This window comes from Rattus norvegicus, chromosome 13 (genome assembly GCF_021556685.1).
Source record: "Rattus norvegicus strain SHRSP/BbbUtx chromosome 13, alternate assembly SHRSP_T2T, whole genome shotgun sequence".
NCBI lineage: Eukaryota > Metazoa > Chordata > Mammalia > Rodentia > Muridae > Rattus > Rattus norvegicus.
The window spans coordinates 33697922-33718744 of NC_141546.1; the positions used below are offsets into that span (position 1 = coordinate 33697922).

Sequence of the window (20823 nt, forward strand, 5' to 3'; positions counted from 1 at the left end):
ACCAGACCCACCACAGAAGCTCTGCCCTTTACTTCCCATCAGAAGCGATGGGAAGTATGTCCAATACACAACTCTTTGGGCTTTGGCCTACAGTTTTCTAATTCAACCTTTGGGAGGTGTATTTTATAAACTCCCCAGAGATGCTTTGAGAATTCACCCAGCCTTCCCTTCTTCCCTGAGCTGAGTGTCCAGAATGCCCCAGTTCTCAGCACACAGAGACAGAGGCAGTCATTGACCTAACTTCCAAAGAGAACACTATTGTCCACCAGGCAGAAGGGTCCCCAAGAGCAGAAGCCTATCTGATGGTCTTCAGCTGAAGCCCTGGGCCTCCTGTGGGCCTGGCACACTGAGGATACTCATTATGAACCCAGGAAACCAGTGGATGGACCAATGCTGGCATCCTTGGTGTTCACACCCGTTCCCCTGGTGTACAGATGTTTTGATATCCTTGTGGCTTCTCAGTTCCATGTCTTTATCGGGGCCCTCTGCTCTTGCTGCCAGTCTCTGATTTGGTGTTTGTGGGAGGAAGCCAAGGCATCTGACTCAGCCCGCACTTTCAATGAAGCAGAAGCCATGAAATAGAGTGAGATGGGGTGGCTTACTGAGTTGACACGGCCAGGAAACATAGAGGCAGGATGTGTCTGCCTAGCTTACTATCTGGTGCCAGTCCATAGTCCCCAACCAATGTCCCAAGGCATTGGTTGATTCTGGGCAGGTTCAGGGCCATTGTGAAGAGGCAAGGAGGTGTGTGTGTGTGTGTGTGTGTGTGTGTGTGTGTGTGTGAGAGAGAGAGAGAGAGAGAGAGAGAGAGAGAGAGAGAGAGAGAGAGAGAACAAGGAGTGGGCCTGGTCAGGATGAATTGGGTTAGTAGAGGGTACAGAGGTCTGGTAGGGTGAGAAGGTGAGTCAGCTGTGGTGTGTTTTGCCCTGTCAGTGGCACCAGGCACCTAGTGGGCCTGGCAAAGTTTAGAGGTAGCTGAAGCAGGGGGCCAGGTCAGGCTATGACCCAAGATAAAGATGGTGGGAGTGGCCTTGGGAAGCCCCTTACTTAGATGGCATTGTTTTCTTTCCTTGAGACAGGGTTTTGTGTAGCCCAGGCTGGCCTCGAACCTACTATGTAGCTGAGGATGACTTTGAACTTCTGATCCTCCTGCCTCCTCCTTACTGGGACTATAGGCATGTGCTACTACGGCCAGCTTCTGTGGTACTGGGGAGCAAACCCAGGGCTCTTAAGTTTGCCAGGCAAGGGCTCATCCAACTAAGTATTCACTCCTTAGCCCTGGTGTTAGGAGCTGAATATGTCCCCCGTAGACTTACATGTTAATCACTTGCCTCTCGGTGGTGGTGCTATTGGGAAAGATTTTGGGAACTGTGGGGGTGAGGCAAGAGCTGGAAAAATATCTCGGAGGCAGAACATTTGCCCAGTATGTGTGAGACCCTGCTTTCCATCCAGGTCCCAGTCCTGGAAAGGTAGAGTTCAAGGTGTCAGTGTATAATGGGAACTGGGGTTAAAGGGTGGTGGGTGACCTTGGTCCATGCTCCGTTCCAGTCAGTCCAATCTTGTCTGCAGGCTGTGAGGGGCTTTGGGACAACATGAGCTGCTGGCCCTCCTCTGCACCAGCACGGACAGTGGAAGTGCAGTGTCCGAAGTTCCTCCTGATGCTCTCAAACAAAAATGGTAAACCACTCAGAAGGAAGCACCCCGACCAAAGGCTGTAACGGTTCTCAGATGAGGACATGGGTGCCAGGAAGCTCTGAGGAGGAGCGGTGTGGAAAATGATAGGGGGAATCTTGGGAGACGGGAATTCTTGCACGGGTGTGTGAGAGTGCAGGGTCCCAAGGGAAGAAGCAGGAGACAAAGGCTTTAGGGAAGTATGAGAAGGCTGGCAGTGTGTTGGCTCAGCTTGTTAAAGGTGCTTACCGCTAAGTCTTTTGATCTGAGCTTGATCCCCACCATCTGTGGAAGATGTACAACTCCTACAAGTTGTTCTCTCACCACCATACTGGGTGTCCAAGCAAAAAAGGGTAATTAAAAAAGGAGGGAGAGGGGGCTGGGGATTTAGCTCAGTGGTAGAGCGCTTACCTTGGAAGCGCAAGGCCCTGGGTTCGGTCCCCAGCTCCGAAAAAAAGAACCAAAAAAAAGAAAAAAGGAGGGAGAGAAAGAGGAAGGTGAAGAAAAAGAAGAGGAGGGGGAGGAAGAGGAGGAAGAGGAAGAAGGGGAAAGGAGGAGGAAGGGGAAGAGGAAGGGGAAGAGGAGGAGGAAGGGGAAGAGGAGGAGGGGGAAGAGGGGGAAAAGGAGAAGGAAGGGGGAGAGGGGGAAGAGGAGAAAGAGGGGGAGGAAGGGGAGAAGGGGAGAAGGGGAGGGGAGAGGGGAAGGGAAGGAGGAAGATAAGGGAAAGGAGGAGGAGGGAAAGGAGAAGATGGGAAGAGGAAGGGGAAAGGAGGAGGAAGAGGAATTGGCATTGGCTAAGATGTACCTTTTAACCCCAGTTTAGGAACCTTCTCCCTTCCAATATTTCTGTCCCCTTAGCAACCAGCCACCTTGCTTGAGATACACTGTGCCTGTGTCTAGAATACTTTTGTGCCCATTATTCTGGCCCTCGCTGGTAACCAGAAGCGTCCCTGGGTGCCCTGGTTCCTGGAGGGATGCCTTACCTGAGTACATCTGCATTTTGGGCCACTCTGCCGTGCCCCAGTTCACATGGCTGCTGGGGAGCCAACCTTGGGCACGTCCGTTTGCATAGCGAGCTCTGTATGCACCAGGCCTCTCCCCTGCCCCGGACATGAATTTAAAACATTTCCCTTTGTTCCTTCTCCTCTCCTGTCCCCTCCCATATATTCCTTGTGAACCTTCACCTGCCCACCATAGTCCCCTTCCCTTCCTGTGCTCACACCTTCAATTCTACTAAGGGTATGTCCCCTGGCAGGACCCCTCCATGGCAGGTCCTTGGGTCTGTGAAGCTCAGGACTCAGCCATTCATGCAGCCATGGTTGGCCTGGAGCAATGTGCTGACCTAACACCCAGGTACCACCCATGGCTGCCCAGCTTCCTAATAGGATGCATGCCTGTTCTTCTCTGCCATGCATTCCCTCAAAAAAACCTTAGAGCCCCACCCCTACCCCCTGCAGCCTGACTAGGAAGAACCAGTTCCTGTGGACACAAAAGTGACCAAATGCTGGCCTGGTCACATTTCTCCATGGTTAACTTTCTGAACTCCCACCTACCTCTGAATTGTTGGTGATGCACAGCCAAGTCCCCCACTTACGTTTTCTGCTGCTGCAGCTTCCTCTACCTGCCACAAGGTGTCACTGTGGGGACACGGGCTTACCCTGAGGCCCTGCCTTCTGGGAGCTGGCCTGGCTCCAGCGCTGGTGGGAGGATCCTCAGCTCACTGGGTCATACCTAGCCTGGGGTGTTGGCTGGCCAAAGAGTGTGGGTCAGAGGGTCAGGACCTGTCTGGGCCTGCTAGTCACCAAGAACTTTTCTCTCGCATAGTTGCATAGTATCTGATTAGACTTTTGCCTTTTGCCTCTCCAGAAGCCTCCCCATAGTATGTCCCCAATCCCAGGGAGAAGTGTTCATGGACACCAGCCAGTGTTCAGGACAACTTCCTTTTGACAGGGACAGATACATTCTAGAGTTAATTCCTAAGTAGCTTTTCCCCACAGCAGTCTCCACACTGGCCCAGACAGGCATCTGCCTGTGACTAGAAAAACTGCAGGCTGCTTTCTCCCCAGATAGTTCTCATTTGGGGCCTAGAATGTTCCTTCAAGGACACATTCCTTTGATTCTTTAAACAGCACTGGTATTTCCAATGTCCCTTAGTAGGCCTTGATACCTGGCCTGTAAACCTGGCCTCTTCTAAGGCTGAGGCAGGAAGATTCCCAAGTCTAAGGTGTTTCGGAGCAACTTAGAGACTCTGTCTCATAATGGAAATTAAAGGAGGGGCTGGGAGACAGCACTGCTGGTAAAAGTGCTTACTGCAAACGTGAGGGTCTGAGTTTGATCCCCACCACCCAGGTGACAGCTGGGCAGGGGTGCCTGTCTGTAACCCCAGTGCTGGGGAGGCAGACATGTACGATCTGGAGTTTGCTGACCAGTTAGGTTAGCAAGCTACATGAGCTCCAGGTTCAGTAAGAGCCTAAAAAAAATAAATAAATAAAAGTACAAATAAAAACAAAATGAGGTGAAGAGTTGTCAAGGAAGATACTTTATATCAACATCTGGCCTCCCTGCACAGATACACACACACACACACACACACACACACACACACCATATATATATACATATATATATATACACACACAAACACACATATATACAAACACACACATACACACATATATACACACATGCACACATGCATACATATAAACATACATAACTATATACATACACACACATATATATACACATACACCAACATACATACAAACACATACACAATACACACACAAACACATACACACATACATATACACACATACACACACATGAGTATGTATACATATACACACATAGTTTAAAAAGGTTAGAGATATAGTTTAGTGAAAGAGCTCCTGGCCAGAATGTCTCAGGCCCTAGGTTCAACCCCCAACTTCTCTCTCTCCCTACACACACACACACACACACACACACACACACAGACCCCACAAGTTTCTGGGTGGGATCAGGTGCTGGTTCAGCCTTTTAGGTAGGATCCCAGGGACTTGAGAGTCAAATGAAAATTTAGACAGGTTCTTCACTGAATTATGCAAGCATGCACACACAGGCGTGCACACACAGGCATGCACACACAGGTGTGCACACACAGGCATGCAAGTGTAAGCTTCCGGGCTCTTCTGAAGGGATCTCTATCCCTGTTAGGAGTGAATCGCAGAGGAAGGGATTGGAGTTGAGGCTACAGAGAAAGCCCATTCTTTTGTTGCAGCATTCTAGCCTTGTCAAAGTTTCAGGAACCACCTGAGTCACAGTCAGATATCTTGGGAATGCTACTGGGTCCCTGAGGACCCTACACAGGCAGGCAGCTGTGCTGTGCTGGACCCATAGAGAGCCACCACTTCCACCTGTCCTGACGGCCTTTGGTTCTGGAGCTCTGTGTTTCCATTCAGTCAGCCCACATTTGATCCTCCTCCTTTCCTGCCCCACAACCGCCCTCCTTGACTTCATTCCAAAACTCTTGAATGCTAAGACTCTATACCCTGGAGGGAGCAGGGAACCTCAGGTTTGGAAACTTTTGGGAGCAAAAATGAGGCAAATTCCCAACAGGTAGGTGCTAGCATGTGTGCCTGGAATGCAGTGGTCCTGGCGAGATTCCCAGAGCCATATATGCAAACATACACAAGCACACACATGCATGCCCACAGTGGGAACCCTCCCCACTTAACATATCTCACGCAGTGGGAAACTCAACCCTGTTCTCTAGAAGAGTTCATGTCTGTCAGTCTCCTTCCTTACTCTGTCTATGTAGCAAGTCAGTGTTGATGTCCAAGGACTCTGGACTACACTCTCGGTTCCAGAAATCCATTGCCCATGTGGTCCAAGGAGTCAGCCTGCAACGTTGTGGCTAAAGGAATAATAACCCACCTCCTTCCACAAGGAACGGCTGGCTACCTGACAGGCTTTACCTCAGTGGCCTCTGCTGGTTTCCATCTGGAGAGTTAAGCAGGACACTGTGGCAAAAGCACAAAAACCTGAGTCTGGTAGCCAGGCTGGGCATAAAATGCACTTGCAATGAAAACACGAGGGAGGCAGAGGCAGGTGCGGCCCTGAGACTCACCAACCAGTTGGCTCAGTAGTTGACAAGTTCCAAGCCAGTAAGAGCCTAACTCTGTCTCCAAAGGTCAAGGTGGAAGGAATGAGACCCAAAGTTGACCTTTGACCTATATACACACAGGCACACACACAGACAGCGAGAGAGAGCGAGACAGACAGACAGACAGACAGACAGACAGACACAGAAAGACAGGAGAGAGGGGAAGGGAGAAGAGAGAGAGGGAGACAGAGAGACATACAGACATATAGACAGATAAAGATACAGAAAGATAGGAGAGAGTGAGGAGAGAGACAGACATACAGACAGGGACACAGAAAGACAGGAGGGAGGGGAAGGAAGAAGAGAGAGGGAGACAGAGAGACCTATCATGTGGGGGCCGGGGTGGGGGGACAGAACCCGGGTAGGGGTAAGAAAGGGCATTCACACCTGACGTGAAGAGTCCTGCAGGTCCGACCCTTCTCCTCCATTTACTGGGCTGTGGTTTGGACATGTTATATGGCCACCGCATGCCTCAATTTGCCCACCTGTAGAATGGTGTCAGTACTTCTGTGTTGCCAGAGGTTTCCTGGAATGACCCCACTATTCATCCGCTGTGCCCTTGTCACCCTCAGGGTCTCTGTTCCGGAACTGCACACAAGATGGATGGTCAGAAACCTTCCCCAGGCCTGACCTGGCCTGTGGGGTCAACATAAACAACTCCTTTAATGAGAGACGGGTAAGCCTGTTTTATGGCAGCTCTGTGCCCTCGAGAGGAATGAATGGAGGGCAAACTCCCAGAAAGGGCAGGGATGCCAGAGAGGATCTGAGTGACAGTGTCACAAGCATGTGCCGTCATAGCTAGTTCACAGGGAGTGGAGCACAGCACCCAAGCAAGGCTTTGTGCGCTCTGTACAAGCAGCACTCAGTGGAGTCACGTCCTGGCCAACTTAGTTCTTTCTATTAAAAACCCTCCTCCTTTCACTGGCTCGTGATGACAATATGTCTTGCCTGGCTTCCTTTCCTTTCCTTTCCTTTCCTTTCCTTTCCTTTCCTTTCCTTTCCTTTCCTTTCCTTTCCTTTCCTTTCCTTTCCTTTCCTTCCCTTCCCTTCCCTTCCCTTCCCTTCCCTTCCCTTCCCTCCTTTTTTTGTGTATTAGACGATGTCAGTAGTAGACATAGATGGACAGAAAGACCAGGCACGGGTGCCCTTACGCGTCTACAATGCTGAGGGCACCTACTTAGAGCAAAGATCAACACACCTTGGCCTTGGGCCATGATCAGCCTCCCCCAGCTTTTGCAAATGAGGTTTTGTTGGGACAAAGCCAAGTCCATTAGCACCCTGAGGCTGCTCCTGTGTGACAGAGACAGAGCTGAGTAGCTGGAAGAGGCTAAGTGGCATTTTGAGCCTAAACTATTTACTGTCTGTCTCTTAAGAAAAAAAAAATGCGGGGTTGGGGATTTAGCTCAGTGGTAGAGCGCTTGCCTAGCAAGCACAAGGCCCTGGGTTCGGTCCCCAGCTCCGAAAAAAAGAAAAGAAAAGGAAAAAAAAATGCTTGCTGTCAGCTGAGGAGAGGGGACAGTAAACAGGTGGCACTGTCAGGGCCTGAGGCAGAGACAGTTCGACCCAGGCCAGGGGTGTTCCTGGACTCTGAGTCCTCTAGAGGCAATGGAAGACTGTGGCTGTTAAAAGCTGAGGGGACAAGGGTCATATGGGAACTCCTGGGAGTCACAGTCAGGCTGAGGACAGACATCACGGACATGAAGTCAGGGCTGAAGGTCACTTGGTACTGAATAGGACAAATTATTCTGCCAGGACACTGCACACAGTCACCCCGTGCCCTCTCAGGCTCCCACGAGCCAGTGTAGGCATCTCTAGAACAGACTGCCCCCCCGCCCCCCGGCCAAGTGGTGCGGGCCTCGCTTTATCAAGTTTCGAATTAAAGGTAAGAGCACAGTCTGGTGGTTCGGGGCATGAACTCAGGAGTTGGGAGTGCACACAACAGGACTTGTGAAATTCCAAATCTTTCCTTTTTTACTTTTTTTTCTTTATTTTTAGATAGTGTCTCATGCTGCCCAGGCCGACCTTAGCCTCTCTAAATAGCTCAGAATGACCTAGAACTCCTGTTCCCGGGCTCCTCTTTCAAAGTGCTGGGATTACCCATGCTACACCGTGCCTCGTGTGTGTGGTGCTGAGATTAGAACTCAACCTGCCAGGCAAGCATTACGTCAGCTCTTTCTCACCTTAGGAAGTGGACACTCTGGCACTACTGAACCAACCATTCCCTGTTTTCCCCTTCCCAGTCCCTGAAACTGCTCCCAGTCACAACCAGTCCATGTTTTCTTACTGGATTTTTATGAGGAAGGGTCTCCTGTTGCCCAGGCTAGCCTCAAACTCCTCATGTAGCTGAGATGTCTGGGAATATCTGGTCCCCCTGCCTCTGCCTCCCTTGAGTTGGATGACAGGGTTGTGTCACCATGCCCAGTTAACATGACACTAGGGTGGAGCTGAGCTGTACCCGCCACCATACATAATTATTTTGTGTCCCAAATTCTGGGGGTCACTAATCTAAGGTAACTTACCTTCACAGTTCTTCTGTCATCCCTGAGGGGTGGCTTTTGGCTGCAGGGACAGTTGCTGCTAGAGGGAGGCTCCACCTGACACAGCCGTATCACTCCCAGGGTCTGAAGCCAAAATGGCCTCATTTATTCTGAGTCACAAATCTACATACCTTCTCGAAGCTTCTTCCAGCGACCTTACACAGGGAGTCTTGCCTTTCGACTTGTCAATCATTCTAATATTCCCCGCCCCCTTAGGTTGTCCCTGCTCTCTCACCCCACACTCTCAGCTTTTCCTCTGCACTTCAGATGAGGCAACCCAGAAGCACCCATATTCATTAAGATGCCTCTTAAAATAACACAGTGGGACTAGTGACAGCCCAGTGGCACAGCCACCTGTTCAGAGCATTCTATCGGTGAAAGAGAAAACAGGTCCATTTTTATTTTGGGAGGCTAACTCATATTCTCAGCACTCCCACCACCTCATCCTGCTGACTCACAAGAAGAGTGGCTGGCGGTCGCTGGGGAAGTTACGTATGCTGAATGGCAGCATTGCACACACACACACACCCTTTCTGTTAGCTTTTCCCTGTTTTTAACAACTACGCAAGAGAGACAATATGGTCCCCACTTTGTACGTAGAGAATCTGAGGCTCAGGGAAGTTAAGTAGTTCATCCGGGTTGGACATCAGCTAAAGAATGGCTGGCCTCTAGGATGTAGAAGCTTGCCTTGTTTCCTTACCACTGTATGACTGTGGCATTTAGGCCATTCCAATACTGAGGCCACACGGGGCAGAGTCATCAAGGCCCCATGTACAGTTCTTGTGCCTTAAAAATGTGACTTCCCTTTTCTTTCGCTTACCAAACAGCACTCATGAAATTGCCAGGATAGAAAAATACGAAAGGAAATGACAGCTCTGCTCAGAAACATCAGACCACGGTCAGTGACTTGCTGACATTTGACACCTTACCAATATTTTTTTTAAGAATTTTTTATTATTGTCTTTAGTTAAGATTTTACTGCTGTGAACAGACACTATAACCAAGGCAACTCTTATAAAGGACAACATTTAATTGGGGCTGTCTTACAGGCTCAGAGGTTCAGTCCATTGTCATCAAGGCAGAAACATGGCAGCATCCAGGTAGGCTTGGTGCAGGAGGAGCAGAGAGTCTACATCTTCACCTGAAGGCTGCTAGCAGAAGACTGGCTTCCAGGCAGCTAGGATGAGAGTCTTGAAACCCACACCACAGTGACACACCTACTCCAAAAGGCCACACCTTCTAATAGTGCCACTTCCTGGGCGGAGCAGATACAAATGATCACAATTGCATTAGTTTATTTACGGGGGAGGGGTGGGCCCCTGCACCACAGCTCAGGAGACCAGAGGACAACTTGCTGTAATCAGTTCTCTCCTTCTGCTCTGTGGAGCCCAAGGACAGACTCAGGTTTGTCTGCAAATGCCTTGACTTGGTGTGCAGCCCTACCAGCTCACAGCTTGTTTTTAATAAAGGTATGAAACAGAGTCCCATGGATTAGCTGATATCTTTTTGTTTGTTTGTTTGTTTGTTTGAGACAAGGTCTTGTGTACCACAGGCCAGCCTCAAACTCACTATGTTACACGGCTTCATAGATTTTAAAATTGTGACTAATAGATCAGATCACAGCATATATAAGTGCAGGTTCCAGTCAAGACTCTCAGAATGTGGGATTCAGGAAGAAAAACATTTAACACAGAGCAAGTTCCAGTGGCTTGCTTTACTTCCTCAGTCAAGGTCATGTGGCTTTAAACTCTCCTTGTGGCTAGGAAGAACCCTGACCTGATGATATTTGACCTCTACCTACTCATGCACCCCCACATACCCACTATACAAAGTGCTGAAGTGGAAACCAGGGCTTCGAACATGCTGGATATGCAGTCGACAAACAGCCTGAGCCCCACCTCCCAATCATTTTGATATCTCTCTCTCTCTCTCACACACACACACACACACACACACACACACACACACACACACACACACACACACGCCGTCTACTATCATTTAATCCTATTTTTACGTGTAGCTAAAACCACACAGCACGTGTAAAGTTTATCTTCTGCCTTTGCTTAGTATGACGTCCCATGAATAGGTCTTGACCTCTTTAGAAACCATACCTTTAGCACTGGGATAGCATTAACGATCTATAGGTTTAAGATAATGGACTTAATTAATTATCCCAGTGTTGGGCACGGAAGGTTCATCACAGCAGTTCTATAATAAACACCTTTACAGAACCCACGAGAAGGACATAGGGGCTTCTCCCAAGCTTGCTGCTGCACACATGGAAAAAGATAAATGTAACCTTTAAAATGTCTTTATACGCAAATATTTTCTGACAATTGTCCCTCAGTGTCTTCGTGGCCTTGGTTCTGGAAAATGTATGTATACCCAAATCTGAAGACGCTAAAGTCACTTATATAAAATTACATATTTATACAGCGTTCATGCGCATCCTTCTGCATAGTCGATGTCACCTCTAGGGGACTCACGGCACTGAATGCACTGTGTGGATGCTATGCTCTACAAACATTGACACTGTGCTCCTCCGGCAATAAGGAAGGGCCAATGTCTGCACATGCTCAGGACAGAAAGACTTTTTGGGTTTTTGTTTGGTTGGTTGGTTTGGGGTTTTTTTGCATGTTGGAGGCATGTGAGGTCAGAGAACAGTTTGCAGCTTGGTTCTCCCCTTCCCCTATGTGGGTCCCAGGGATAGAACTCGGGTTTAAATCTTGGTGGTGTGTAGCATTATCTGCTGAGCCATCTCTCTGACCCAGAAACAGCTTCCCCCACCTCTACCAATATTTAAAAAATTGTGGTTCATTGAATCTGTGAACACAGTGCCTGTGCCTATGGAAAGCTGGCTCCGTTTCTTAGAATTAACTCCTACAGTGTCTGGCTGCAGCCCCGTTGGTAGAGTGTGCTTGGCTAACATGTAGGAAGCCCTGGCCTTCGTCCCCGGTACTGTGAAAGCTGGGCAGGGTGGCACAAATAAAAGGATTGGTTTTCACGGCCATCATCAGGTACACATCAAACTATGTGAGACCCTGTCCTGAAGTGGAAGGGGGGGTCAGAAAATTATATTCTTATTATCAATCAATTAATGTATTAATTGTATATTATTATATATTACATATATAATTGATACAGAACTAATATATTCATTAATATGTTATATATTATAATTGACATAGAATTAATATATTATACTATAATATGATAAATAATAATCATGGTTTTAACGTTCATTTCCTTGACCTACCTTAAGACTGTTGTAAAATTCGTTGTTCTGAGTCGGAATGCAGGTGTTAATCGGTGTTTTCGGTCAGTATTCCTTTCTACTGCAATATTTCTGCATCAAACAGTGTGAGGCGGCTGGAGAACGAGTAATGTCTGTGTGGTTACATTCACAGTAGGGTAGGGCACAGGCGGGGGCGGGGCTGTTGTTCCTGTGCATCTGGCCTGGGCCGTACAGTGATGCCGTTCTTGTCATTGTCATTTAAAAGGATTTATTTTATGCCAGGGAGCGAGATGTTGGCGCACACCTTTAATCCCAGCACCCAGGAGGCAGAAGCAGGCGGATCTAAGTTCAAGGCCAGCCTGGTTTACAGTTTAAATTCCAGGGCAGCCAGGACTCAGACCCTGACTCAGAAAACCAACAGAAATGATTGTATCTTTATTTATGTGTCTTATATGTGCATGCGTGAAGGTGCCCTTGGAGGTCAGATGAATGTGTCTGGTCCCCAGGAGTTGGAATTTGTTACGGGTCACCGTGAACTGCCTAGCACAGGTACTAGAACCAAACTCAGTCTTTCCTCAAGAGGCACAGCACCCTTGAGCCATGTCCCAGGCCCCTGAGGGTCTTCTCTAAGGACACCAACAAAGCGCCATTTTAGTTGAACTAAATGGTGAATGGTGTGGAGAGAGGGAAGATGCAGGCAGTGAGCGCTGAGAGGGTGAGTGGGGGCAGCGGGTAAAATAACTATTAAAAACCCTCCTCGGACTCCATCTAGAAGACACATTTATTTCAGATGGTTCTAGAAAGAAAGAAAAAGACTCAAACTTGAATACAGAAGTTATCTACTTTGAGTCCTACTTTAAGACATTCCTGCTGGGACCCATAGCACACCTTTGATGCCTGCGCTTAGAAGGTGTAGAGGCAGGAGGATTAGAAGTTCGGGGTCATCTTCAGTTATGTTATGGGTTCAAGGCCAACCTGGAATATATGAGACCCTGTGTCTGAAAGACAAAAAGGGAGGGGTGGGGGCTGGCGGGGTGGTTAAGTTGAAAGAGTGCTTGCCTAGCATACATGGAGCCCTGGGGTTGATTCCTAGTACCTGTAGACCAGGCATGGTGGTCCACGCCTGTAATCTAAGCACTTGAGAAGTGGAGGCAGGGGGATCTGGAGTTCAAGGCCATCCACATAGGAAGCTTGAGGCCAGACTGATAGACGTAAAACCCTTTCTCAGCAAAACTGGTTTCCAGCATTCGGCATTGTGGTACGACTTCCACCAAAGGTAGCAAGCAGCATGCTTCTGCAAGTATTCAAGTAAAGCCTTGCGCTCAGAGCGCTGGTAAAGGGACCTGCCAACAGTCATTGGAACAGTAGTGGAGGTTGATGGGACCAGCTCTGCCGCAAGCCGGTGCCCTGGGATGCAGGAAAGCCAGCTACAGCGAGGCGGGCAGGTAGGGCTGACCTGTGCCTCTCTCTGCAGCATGCGTACCTGCTGAAACTCAAGGTCATGTACACTGTAGGCTACAGTTCCTCCTTGGCCATGCTCCTGGTCGCCCTCAGCATCCTGTGCTCTTTCCGGTGAGAACATCCTGCCCACTCTCCAGTCGCCCTGGCCCTCAGGGACACAGTCCTCAAATCTCTCCCTAATACCCAGGATGGAAAGAGGGAGGTCTGGGTGGGCTGCCCGGCCATCTTGTTAAGCTCAGGATAGCTATAAATCTGGCTCAACATGAAATTGGAAACTTAAAACATGTTTTATTTTGTAACTCACAAAGGGAGTAAATTTTGTAGATGACCGTGTGCTATTGCAACATCATGCAAAGATGTATGTGAACATACGAATGCATGCCTTCAAATCCAGAAGGCGGTGGTGGGACACCCCTGGATTTAATGTGTATTCCAAGACAATTCTTTGTTCAGTGCAGTTCAGAGAAACTAAAAGGTTGGACACCCTCTATGCAAAGCTCTCTTGTGGCGCTAGGGGTGGGGCTCGGTTAGCACAGTACCCACCGAGCAAGCACAGAGCCATGGGTTCAGTCCCCTGCATTGCATAAACCGGTCATGGTGGCACATGCCTGTTGCCACTCCGGGTGGAGATGGAAGGACGAGAAGTCCATGGTCATCTTTGGAGGCCAGACTAGGCTGCATACAATCTGATCTCAAAATCAAATGGTGGCATGGAGGACCAGTAACAAACTTCCAGTCCCTAGAGCACAGGAGAAAATTGGGCAGCTAGAGGTGGTGGTTGGCCAGGGCAGAAGACATGTTACTGTTACCAAACTAATGATCATGTGACTCCACTCTGTTCCGAATCATGGCATCATCATGTAGCAGCCCCTGCTATCCTAGAACTCGAGATGATCCCTCTGCCTCCACCACCCAGGAGCTAGGATTGCAGGCATGGACCACTAGGCCTGGCTGTCCTCTCTGTAACTTCTGCACAGGGTGTGCCGGGCACCTAGGGACCTATGCCCTCACTCGGGTTCTCTTAACAAAGACAGATGGGACCTGAGGGCCCGCGGTGGGGCTTTCGTTTCTCCATGCAAAGGGAGGGGGCGGGGGCGGGTGTGCCTGTGCGAGCACCCACGGCTCCTTCCGTGATCTCGTGATCTCGCAGCCCCACGTTCTCTCCGACAGGAGGCTGCACTGCACTCGCAACTACATCCACATGCACCTGTTCGTGTCCTTCATCCTGCGCGCCCTGTCCAACTTCATCAAGGACGCCGTACTCTTCTCCTCGGACGACGTCACCTACTGTGATGCCCATAAGGTAACATGACTAAATGTCCTAGGCTGACCTAGGAGAGGACCAAGCCCTGTAGCATACCGTCCTCCTTGCAAGCACCATTAAGATTACACAGATGCGGGGTTGGGGATTTAGCTCAGTGGTAGAGCGCTAAAGCGCAAGCGCAAGGCCCTGGGTTCGGTCCCCAGCTCCGAGAAAAAGAAAAAAAAAAGGAAAAAAAAAAAAAAGAAAAAAAAAAAAAAAGATTACACAGATGCTCCAAGTAACGGGCGGTGCTTGGCAGGAAGTGGAAGTTCCAGGGGGTACCGTAACGCAGCCATGGAGGCGTGATGCAAGCCGTGTGTTAGAATCGCTGGGGGCTGCTTTTAGTTCTGAGTGTCCGGAGTGCACCAGCCGTTCTGGGAACTAGACCTATCGTGAGACTTCTTTTATCTGGACTTTGCCAACTGCCAGCTACAGACAAATGGCAAAGTCTAGGTGAAGTTGCCTGGTTATTGGAGAGCAAAAAGGGCAGGTTTGCACCTGACTGTCTGCATACACACGTCTTCAGAAGAACGTCGTTCTGCCAAGTGTGACCTGTTTTCTCTGTCCCAGTGTCCAGATGCCTCCTAAGTGTTGCCCTCTCTGTGTGTCACCTGGGGTCCCTAACTGCCCACGTAAGCAGCTCACTGATGAGAGCTCCTTAGTGCTCCATGTCCCCGTGGTGTCATAGGGCACAATGCTTCTCTTTGGTCTGTTCTGCCCTGGTGCGAGCCTTGCATCTCAGGCTTGCAATATGGGTGCTGCGACTCTAGGCTTCACATCCATTCCAGGCACGGAAGAAGGCTGCAGATTAAAGGGGTGTTGTTGTTGTTGTTGTTGTTGTTGTTTTTTTTTTTTTCATTTTGAGAGACTTTGCTTTTTTTATTTTTCTCTCAGAAAGTGTACACACACACACATACACACACAAATACATACATACACATACTTATATACATACACAAACTCACACACATACATACACTCAAACATATGCATACATATATAAACACACTCACATATACAAACACACACTAACATACAGTCACACACACACACACACACACACACACACACACACATGCTCCCACTCACAGAAGAGGAAAGGCAGTTTTGCTAACTTTGTCTAGGCCCTCCTTTCTCTCCCTAGGCTATAGTGTTCTCTGTGGAAAAATAAAGGTGTTGGTTAGTAATAGATGGTTTTCCATGAAGAAGCACAAATGTCTTCCTCACCAAGGCTCAGGACCAGTTCAATTGGAATCCACTTCCTGAGTCCGGCAGCTCCTAGGCCATCTTGACTAACCCCACTGGGTCTGGCCTCCTGACCAAGAACGGCTTCAGGAGAACACTTGAGTGTGTTCACAGCTGTGTGTACACACACACACACACACACACACACACACACACACGGTCGAGCTTAGATGCCCTTCCTCAGACTCTGCCTCACTTTTTTTCAGACAGGATCTATTACTGACCTGGAACTGTCCCCTACCCAAATATGTTAGGTTGGCCAGTAGGTGGCCCCCCGCCAGGATCTGCCTGTCTCCACCTTCCCAGTGCTTGGATGGCAAGCATGCACTACCATACCTGGCTTTTTAAAATGTAGGCTCTGGGAATCAAACTCAGGTCCTCATGCTCACCCAGCAAACACTTTACCCACTGAGCTCTCTCCACAGTCCTGTGGAGGCCACCATATACCCCAAGGTTCACTCTAAGCTACCTCCTACCTCCTTCCGTGTAGTGTTGTTTCCTTTGAGGGAGCAGTTACCCGAGGCTTACAGTCACCAAGTCCAGGCTCACGTGCTATCTCTTCCAGGTGGGCTGCAAGCTGGTCATGATCTTCTTCCAGTACTGCATCATGGCCAACTACGCATGGCTGCTGGTGGAGGGCCTCTACCTTCACACACTCCTTGCCATCTCCTTCTTCTCAGAAAGGAAGTACCTGCAGGCCTTTGTGCTCCTCGGATGGGGTAGGTCCGTCCACGGTGTTATACGTGTGTGCTATGCAGGGAAGGAGGGTTTCCTGTCGCAGCTCCATGTAGCTACACATCAGTCCATCCACCATGTATCCATCCACCAACCCACTCATCCTCTCAACCAACCAACCATCTAACCAACCAACCAACCAACCAACCAACCATCCAACCAACCAATCAACCAACCAACCAACCAATCGATCGACCAACCAACCAACCAACCATCCAACCAACCAACCAACCAACCAACCAACCAACCAACCAACCATCCAACCAACCAACCAACCAAACAATCAACCAACCAACCAACCAACCTACCAACCAACCGACCAACCGACCAACCAATTGACCAATCAACCAACCAACCGACCAACCAGGGATTTAGTGTCGAGTCCCAGATCCACACTTAACTAACGGGTTATCTTTGGCAAGTTGCTGGATGGTTAACCCTCTAACCTCAGCTTCCCTGTCTCTCAAGTGTAGTAAGAGCTGTAATTTAGCTTCAGCTGAATGGTGGGCACCCTGAGCTGTTTCTAGTTTTATTCTGCCCTGCACTCACCTTATGTTCTACACATAATCTGTTCTTGAGTCCTCTTCATGGGGATCCTTGCAAGTCTGGAATCGAGAGAGAGCAGACAGACAGACTTCCAGGGTGAAGGAAGCAAACTGGTTCACATAACTGTCGAGCACGGAGACCACCAACTTCACACCAAGTTGAACTCAGGTTTTTAATGTCTTCCTTCTGCCTTTGTATTGCTGTTTGTAACAACACTTTCTTCATTCCTAGGGTTTACCATGTCACTAGCACAAGGGAATCTGGGATATCTCTGTCTCATGACGAGACTCCAATAAGACAAAGTCAAGGAACCTCTGATCTCTGACACATATATTTATACACACATACACACACACACACACACACACACACACATACACAGATACATATATACATACACTCACACACATACATGCACAGATACACACACATACTCACACACATATGCACACATATACACTTATATAAATAACACATACCACATACATATACACACACTCCCACACATGCACATGAACACACATAGACACATGCTTACATACACACATTCATACAGATATATGCATATGCACATACCACACACATATATACACACACATACATACATACATTCACACACAAATACACTCACACACATAGACACACTCATACACATATATACACATGCATACACCATACACACATATACACATTCACACACACACATACACACATACACATACACACACATACATATGTACAAACACACATGACAGATCATGTCCCACCGGTCCCTGCACTGCTCTGCAGTTTGTCTGACTGAGCCACATGAATCTCATACCCATGGCTGAGGCAACCACAGGGGTTCAAGAGAACACAATACACCGATGACCGTAAGCCACTCAAACAAATTACCTGGTGTCCAAAGGAAGTTAAGGATTCAGTTTCTAGGAAAGAGAAAATGATAGCAAGCCAGTCATGCAACCCCCCCACCCCCTGCCACAGCGTCTTACTCCTCTCCTTCCTGGCCTAGGAAAATAACTTTTATTGCTTGAGTGCTTCATGGGCTCAGTTCTTTACATTGGTCATTTAATCAATTCATCAACCCCCAGAAGAGACTTCAGCTCAAAGATGGGACACACGTGTCAATTCACACTCTAAACAAGGGTGGACTCAGGATTATTTGCCTGAAACAAACATCCACCTACCCACTCAGTCACTTATGTGTCCAAATACTCACCTGTCTGCCTATCCATCCACCCACCCACCCACTTACAAACACAACATATCCACCCGCTCATGTGTATATACATATAACCATATACCTATGCCCATAACCACTCATGCATCCATGCTCCTCTCCATACATCTATCTAGCCATCACTTACTAATCCCAAACCTATCCATCTATCCGTTCATCCTTCCCTCCATCCATCCATCCACCCAGCTACCTACCTATTCATTGTTCTTTTGACTTATCCTATGTGTAGGTAACCTCAAGGTTCTAGGTAGAATAAGGTTCTGGGAGTGACTTACAGTTTCCCTTGGTTTCTTCCTGATACCTTTAACTAATTAAGCAGTGTCCCTGCAAGTAAAGCCCTCCTCGGATGTGTCTGCTTGTCTGAATCCCTACAGACTAGAATCTTGTCTCTTCGTCAGACCGGAAGGGAGGCTGTCCCTCCTCCGCCTCCAGATCGCCAGTCTAGGTGGCATGTGGCCCTGGACCAGCAGCGGCTCACAGGGCTGTACAGATGGATGTTTGTGTGGACAGGCATTCCTACAGGGGACAGGGATTTGGCTGTCCCTAAGCTCCCGATTTAGAACGCAGCTCACAGAGCTCCAGAGCCCTAATCTGTCAGGATCCGAGAAATGGATACCGGAACCCTAATTGATTCGACATCAAGCAAGCCATGCTGGGAACTGAACTGTGTCCTCTAACCGAGCAGCCAGTCCTGTTCACCACTCGGTCATCTCTCCAGCTCCTGTCCCTTCCTTGTGTACTTCATTAATAAGTGTCTCTCCTAGGGATGTCACTCCGAGTCTTCTGCTAGTCTAAATCTCCACACGCTAGGACCTTGTCTCTCCATTAGACCAGAAGGGAGGAGACCAATCAGACTTCTACTAATTCTTCCAAACCCTCTGAAAACCCCTTCAGTCTTATTTGCCAAAGCATTAAATAAGTGAACAAGAAACCTCTAAGTTCTTAAGTATTTTGTGTGTATGTGCAGTGTGTAGTGTGTGCATGTTCGCACATACATGTAGAAGTCGAAGGTCTATGTCAAGTGTCTTCTACTATAACTGTCCATTAATCTTTTGAGATGGTTTCTCCCTGGAGTCAGGGGACAGGGAAGTCCAGGGATGCCCCCACATTGGCCTCCCCTCTCTCCCAGGGCTGACACCTATTACCAGGCACAACTATTTTTTAAAGGTAATTTATATTTATTTATTGTGTATGAGTGTGTGCTGTCATGTATGTATGTGCACCCATGTGTAAACCTGGTATCAGTGTGTGCTGTCATGTATGTATGTGCACCCATGTGTAAACCTTGTACCATGGAGGCCATAATTAGACATCAGGTCCCCAGGAACTGGACTTTCAAACAGTTGTAAGTCACTGTGTGTGTGTGTGTGTGTGTGTGTGTGTGTGTGTGTGCGCGCGCGCTCACTCTGAGAACTGAACCCAGGTCCTCTGCAAGAGCAGCAAGTGCTCTTAAACACTGAACCATCTCTCCAGCTCCCTGTGGTGCTGGGGAAACAAGCTCGAGTTCATATGCTTGTGATGTAATGGACTGAGCCCGTCTCTCCAGCCGTGTATATTTAATTTTTTAAAAAGTGTTAGTCAGAGAGAGGTTATCCAAAGACTAGTTTGAAAAATGCCAGCATCAGAGATTCATTTCAATGGTACAGTACTTGCCTAGCATGTGGGAGGCCCTGAGTTTGATCCCCACGCCACAAAAACGTATTCAGTAAAACTGAGAGATGTTTTTGTGTCTCCGTCAGAGCGTGTAGCATGATACAGTTTCCCTCCCCTGCTCTCCCTGAAATCTTACTGCTTTCATCTACAGGGCACGGCTCCAGTTCTTTTTCTTGCAGTTTTTGGTTTTGTTTTTGACGTAGGAACTCCCTGTCTAGCCTAGGCTGACCTTGAACATGCAATCCTCCTGCCTCAGTCTCCTCAGCACGGCAAGTGCAGGCCTGTGGCTCATGTGTGTGCTAGTTTGAGTACTGAGGAACAGAGGGAGGGGCGTGGGAGTTGACTCTCTCCTTCAACCTCAGCGTCCCTGGGATGTGCTCACTGAGCATCCTACAGACTGCATCCGCGTTTGGGAGGATGCTCCCGACCCAGCTCTTAGATCCTTTCTGTTTGCCCGGACTTTGTTCTTGGTGCAGAAACTCCTTTAAGTCACTGATACATACTTTCTTTTCCTAAGTTCCTGCTCTATCTTCCCTGTTCCCTCTGTTTATTCAGCATTGGGGGTGGGGGGTGTCTTCTAGCCTTTATCTCATCTTCTGAGTATTTATTTTGGAAACCGTGTATTCGTTTCTCTGCCCTTTCTTGTTCTCTGGTGCTCCGGACCGGCAGCATCCCGCTGTCTCTTATAGATGTAATCTTCCCTGTCTCTCTGGTGATCTCCCTGGGGTTGTTTTGTTCAAGTTCCTGCAGCTCCCTGCATGGTCCGTTTCCTCTCTGTTCCTTTTCTTTGACTGTTTTGTTTCTAGCTTTTGATATGATCTGATGTCTGTGACCTTGACTCTCTGTTCATAGTTAAGAATGAGTCACTGCCAACCTGACAGAAAGCTGTTTGTTTCCCCAGAGAGACTGCCTGGTAGTGTAAGGGGTGTGTGTGTGTGTGTGTGTGTGTGTGTGTGTGTGTGTGTGTGTTGTGCTTTCACGTACACAGGCCTCGGTACACACGCAGAGGTGAGGAGACAATTTGAGAGAGTTGGTTCTTGAGTCCAG

At 48.5% G+C, this 20823-nt stretch overlaps 1 protein-coding gene across 5 annotated transcripts in view; it reads left to right on the forward strand.

Moving 5' to 3' along the window:
• Sctr (secretin receptor) overlaps positions 1-20823 on the forward strand; it is a 56860-nt gene that overhangs the window by 24145 nt on the left and 11892 nt on the right. For all 5 annotated transcript variants that reach the window (XM_087581770.1, NM_031115.1, XM_087581768.1 and 2 more), the window contains 5 exon segments: positions 1570-1677; positions 6391-6494; positions 13068-13165; positions 14225-14357; positions 16168-16321. In XM_087581770.1, coding sequence (XP_087437896.1) covers positions 1570-1677; positions 6391-6494; positions 13068-13165; positions 14225-14357; positions 16168-16321 — 597 coding nt within the window.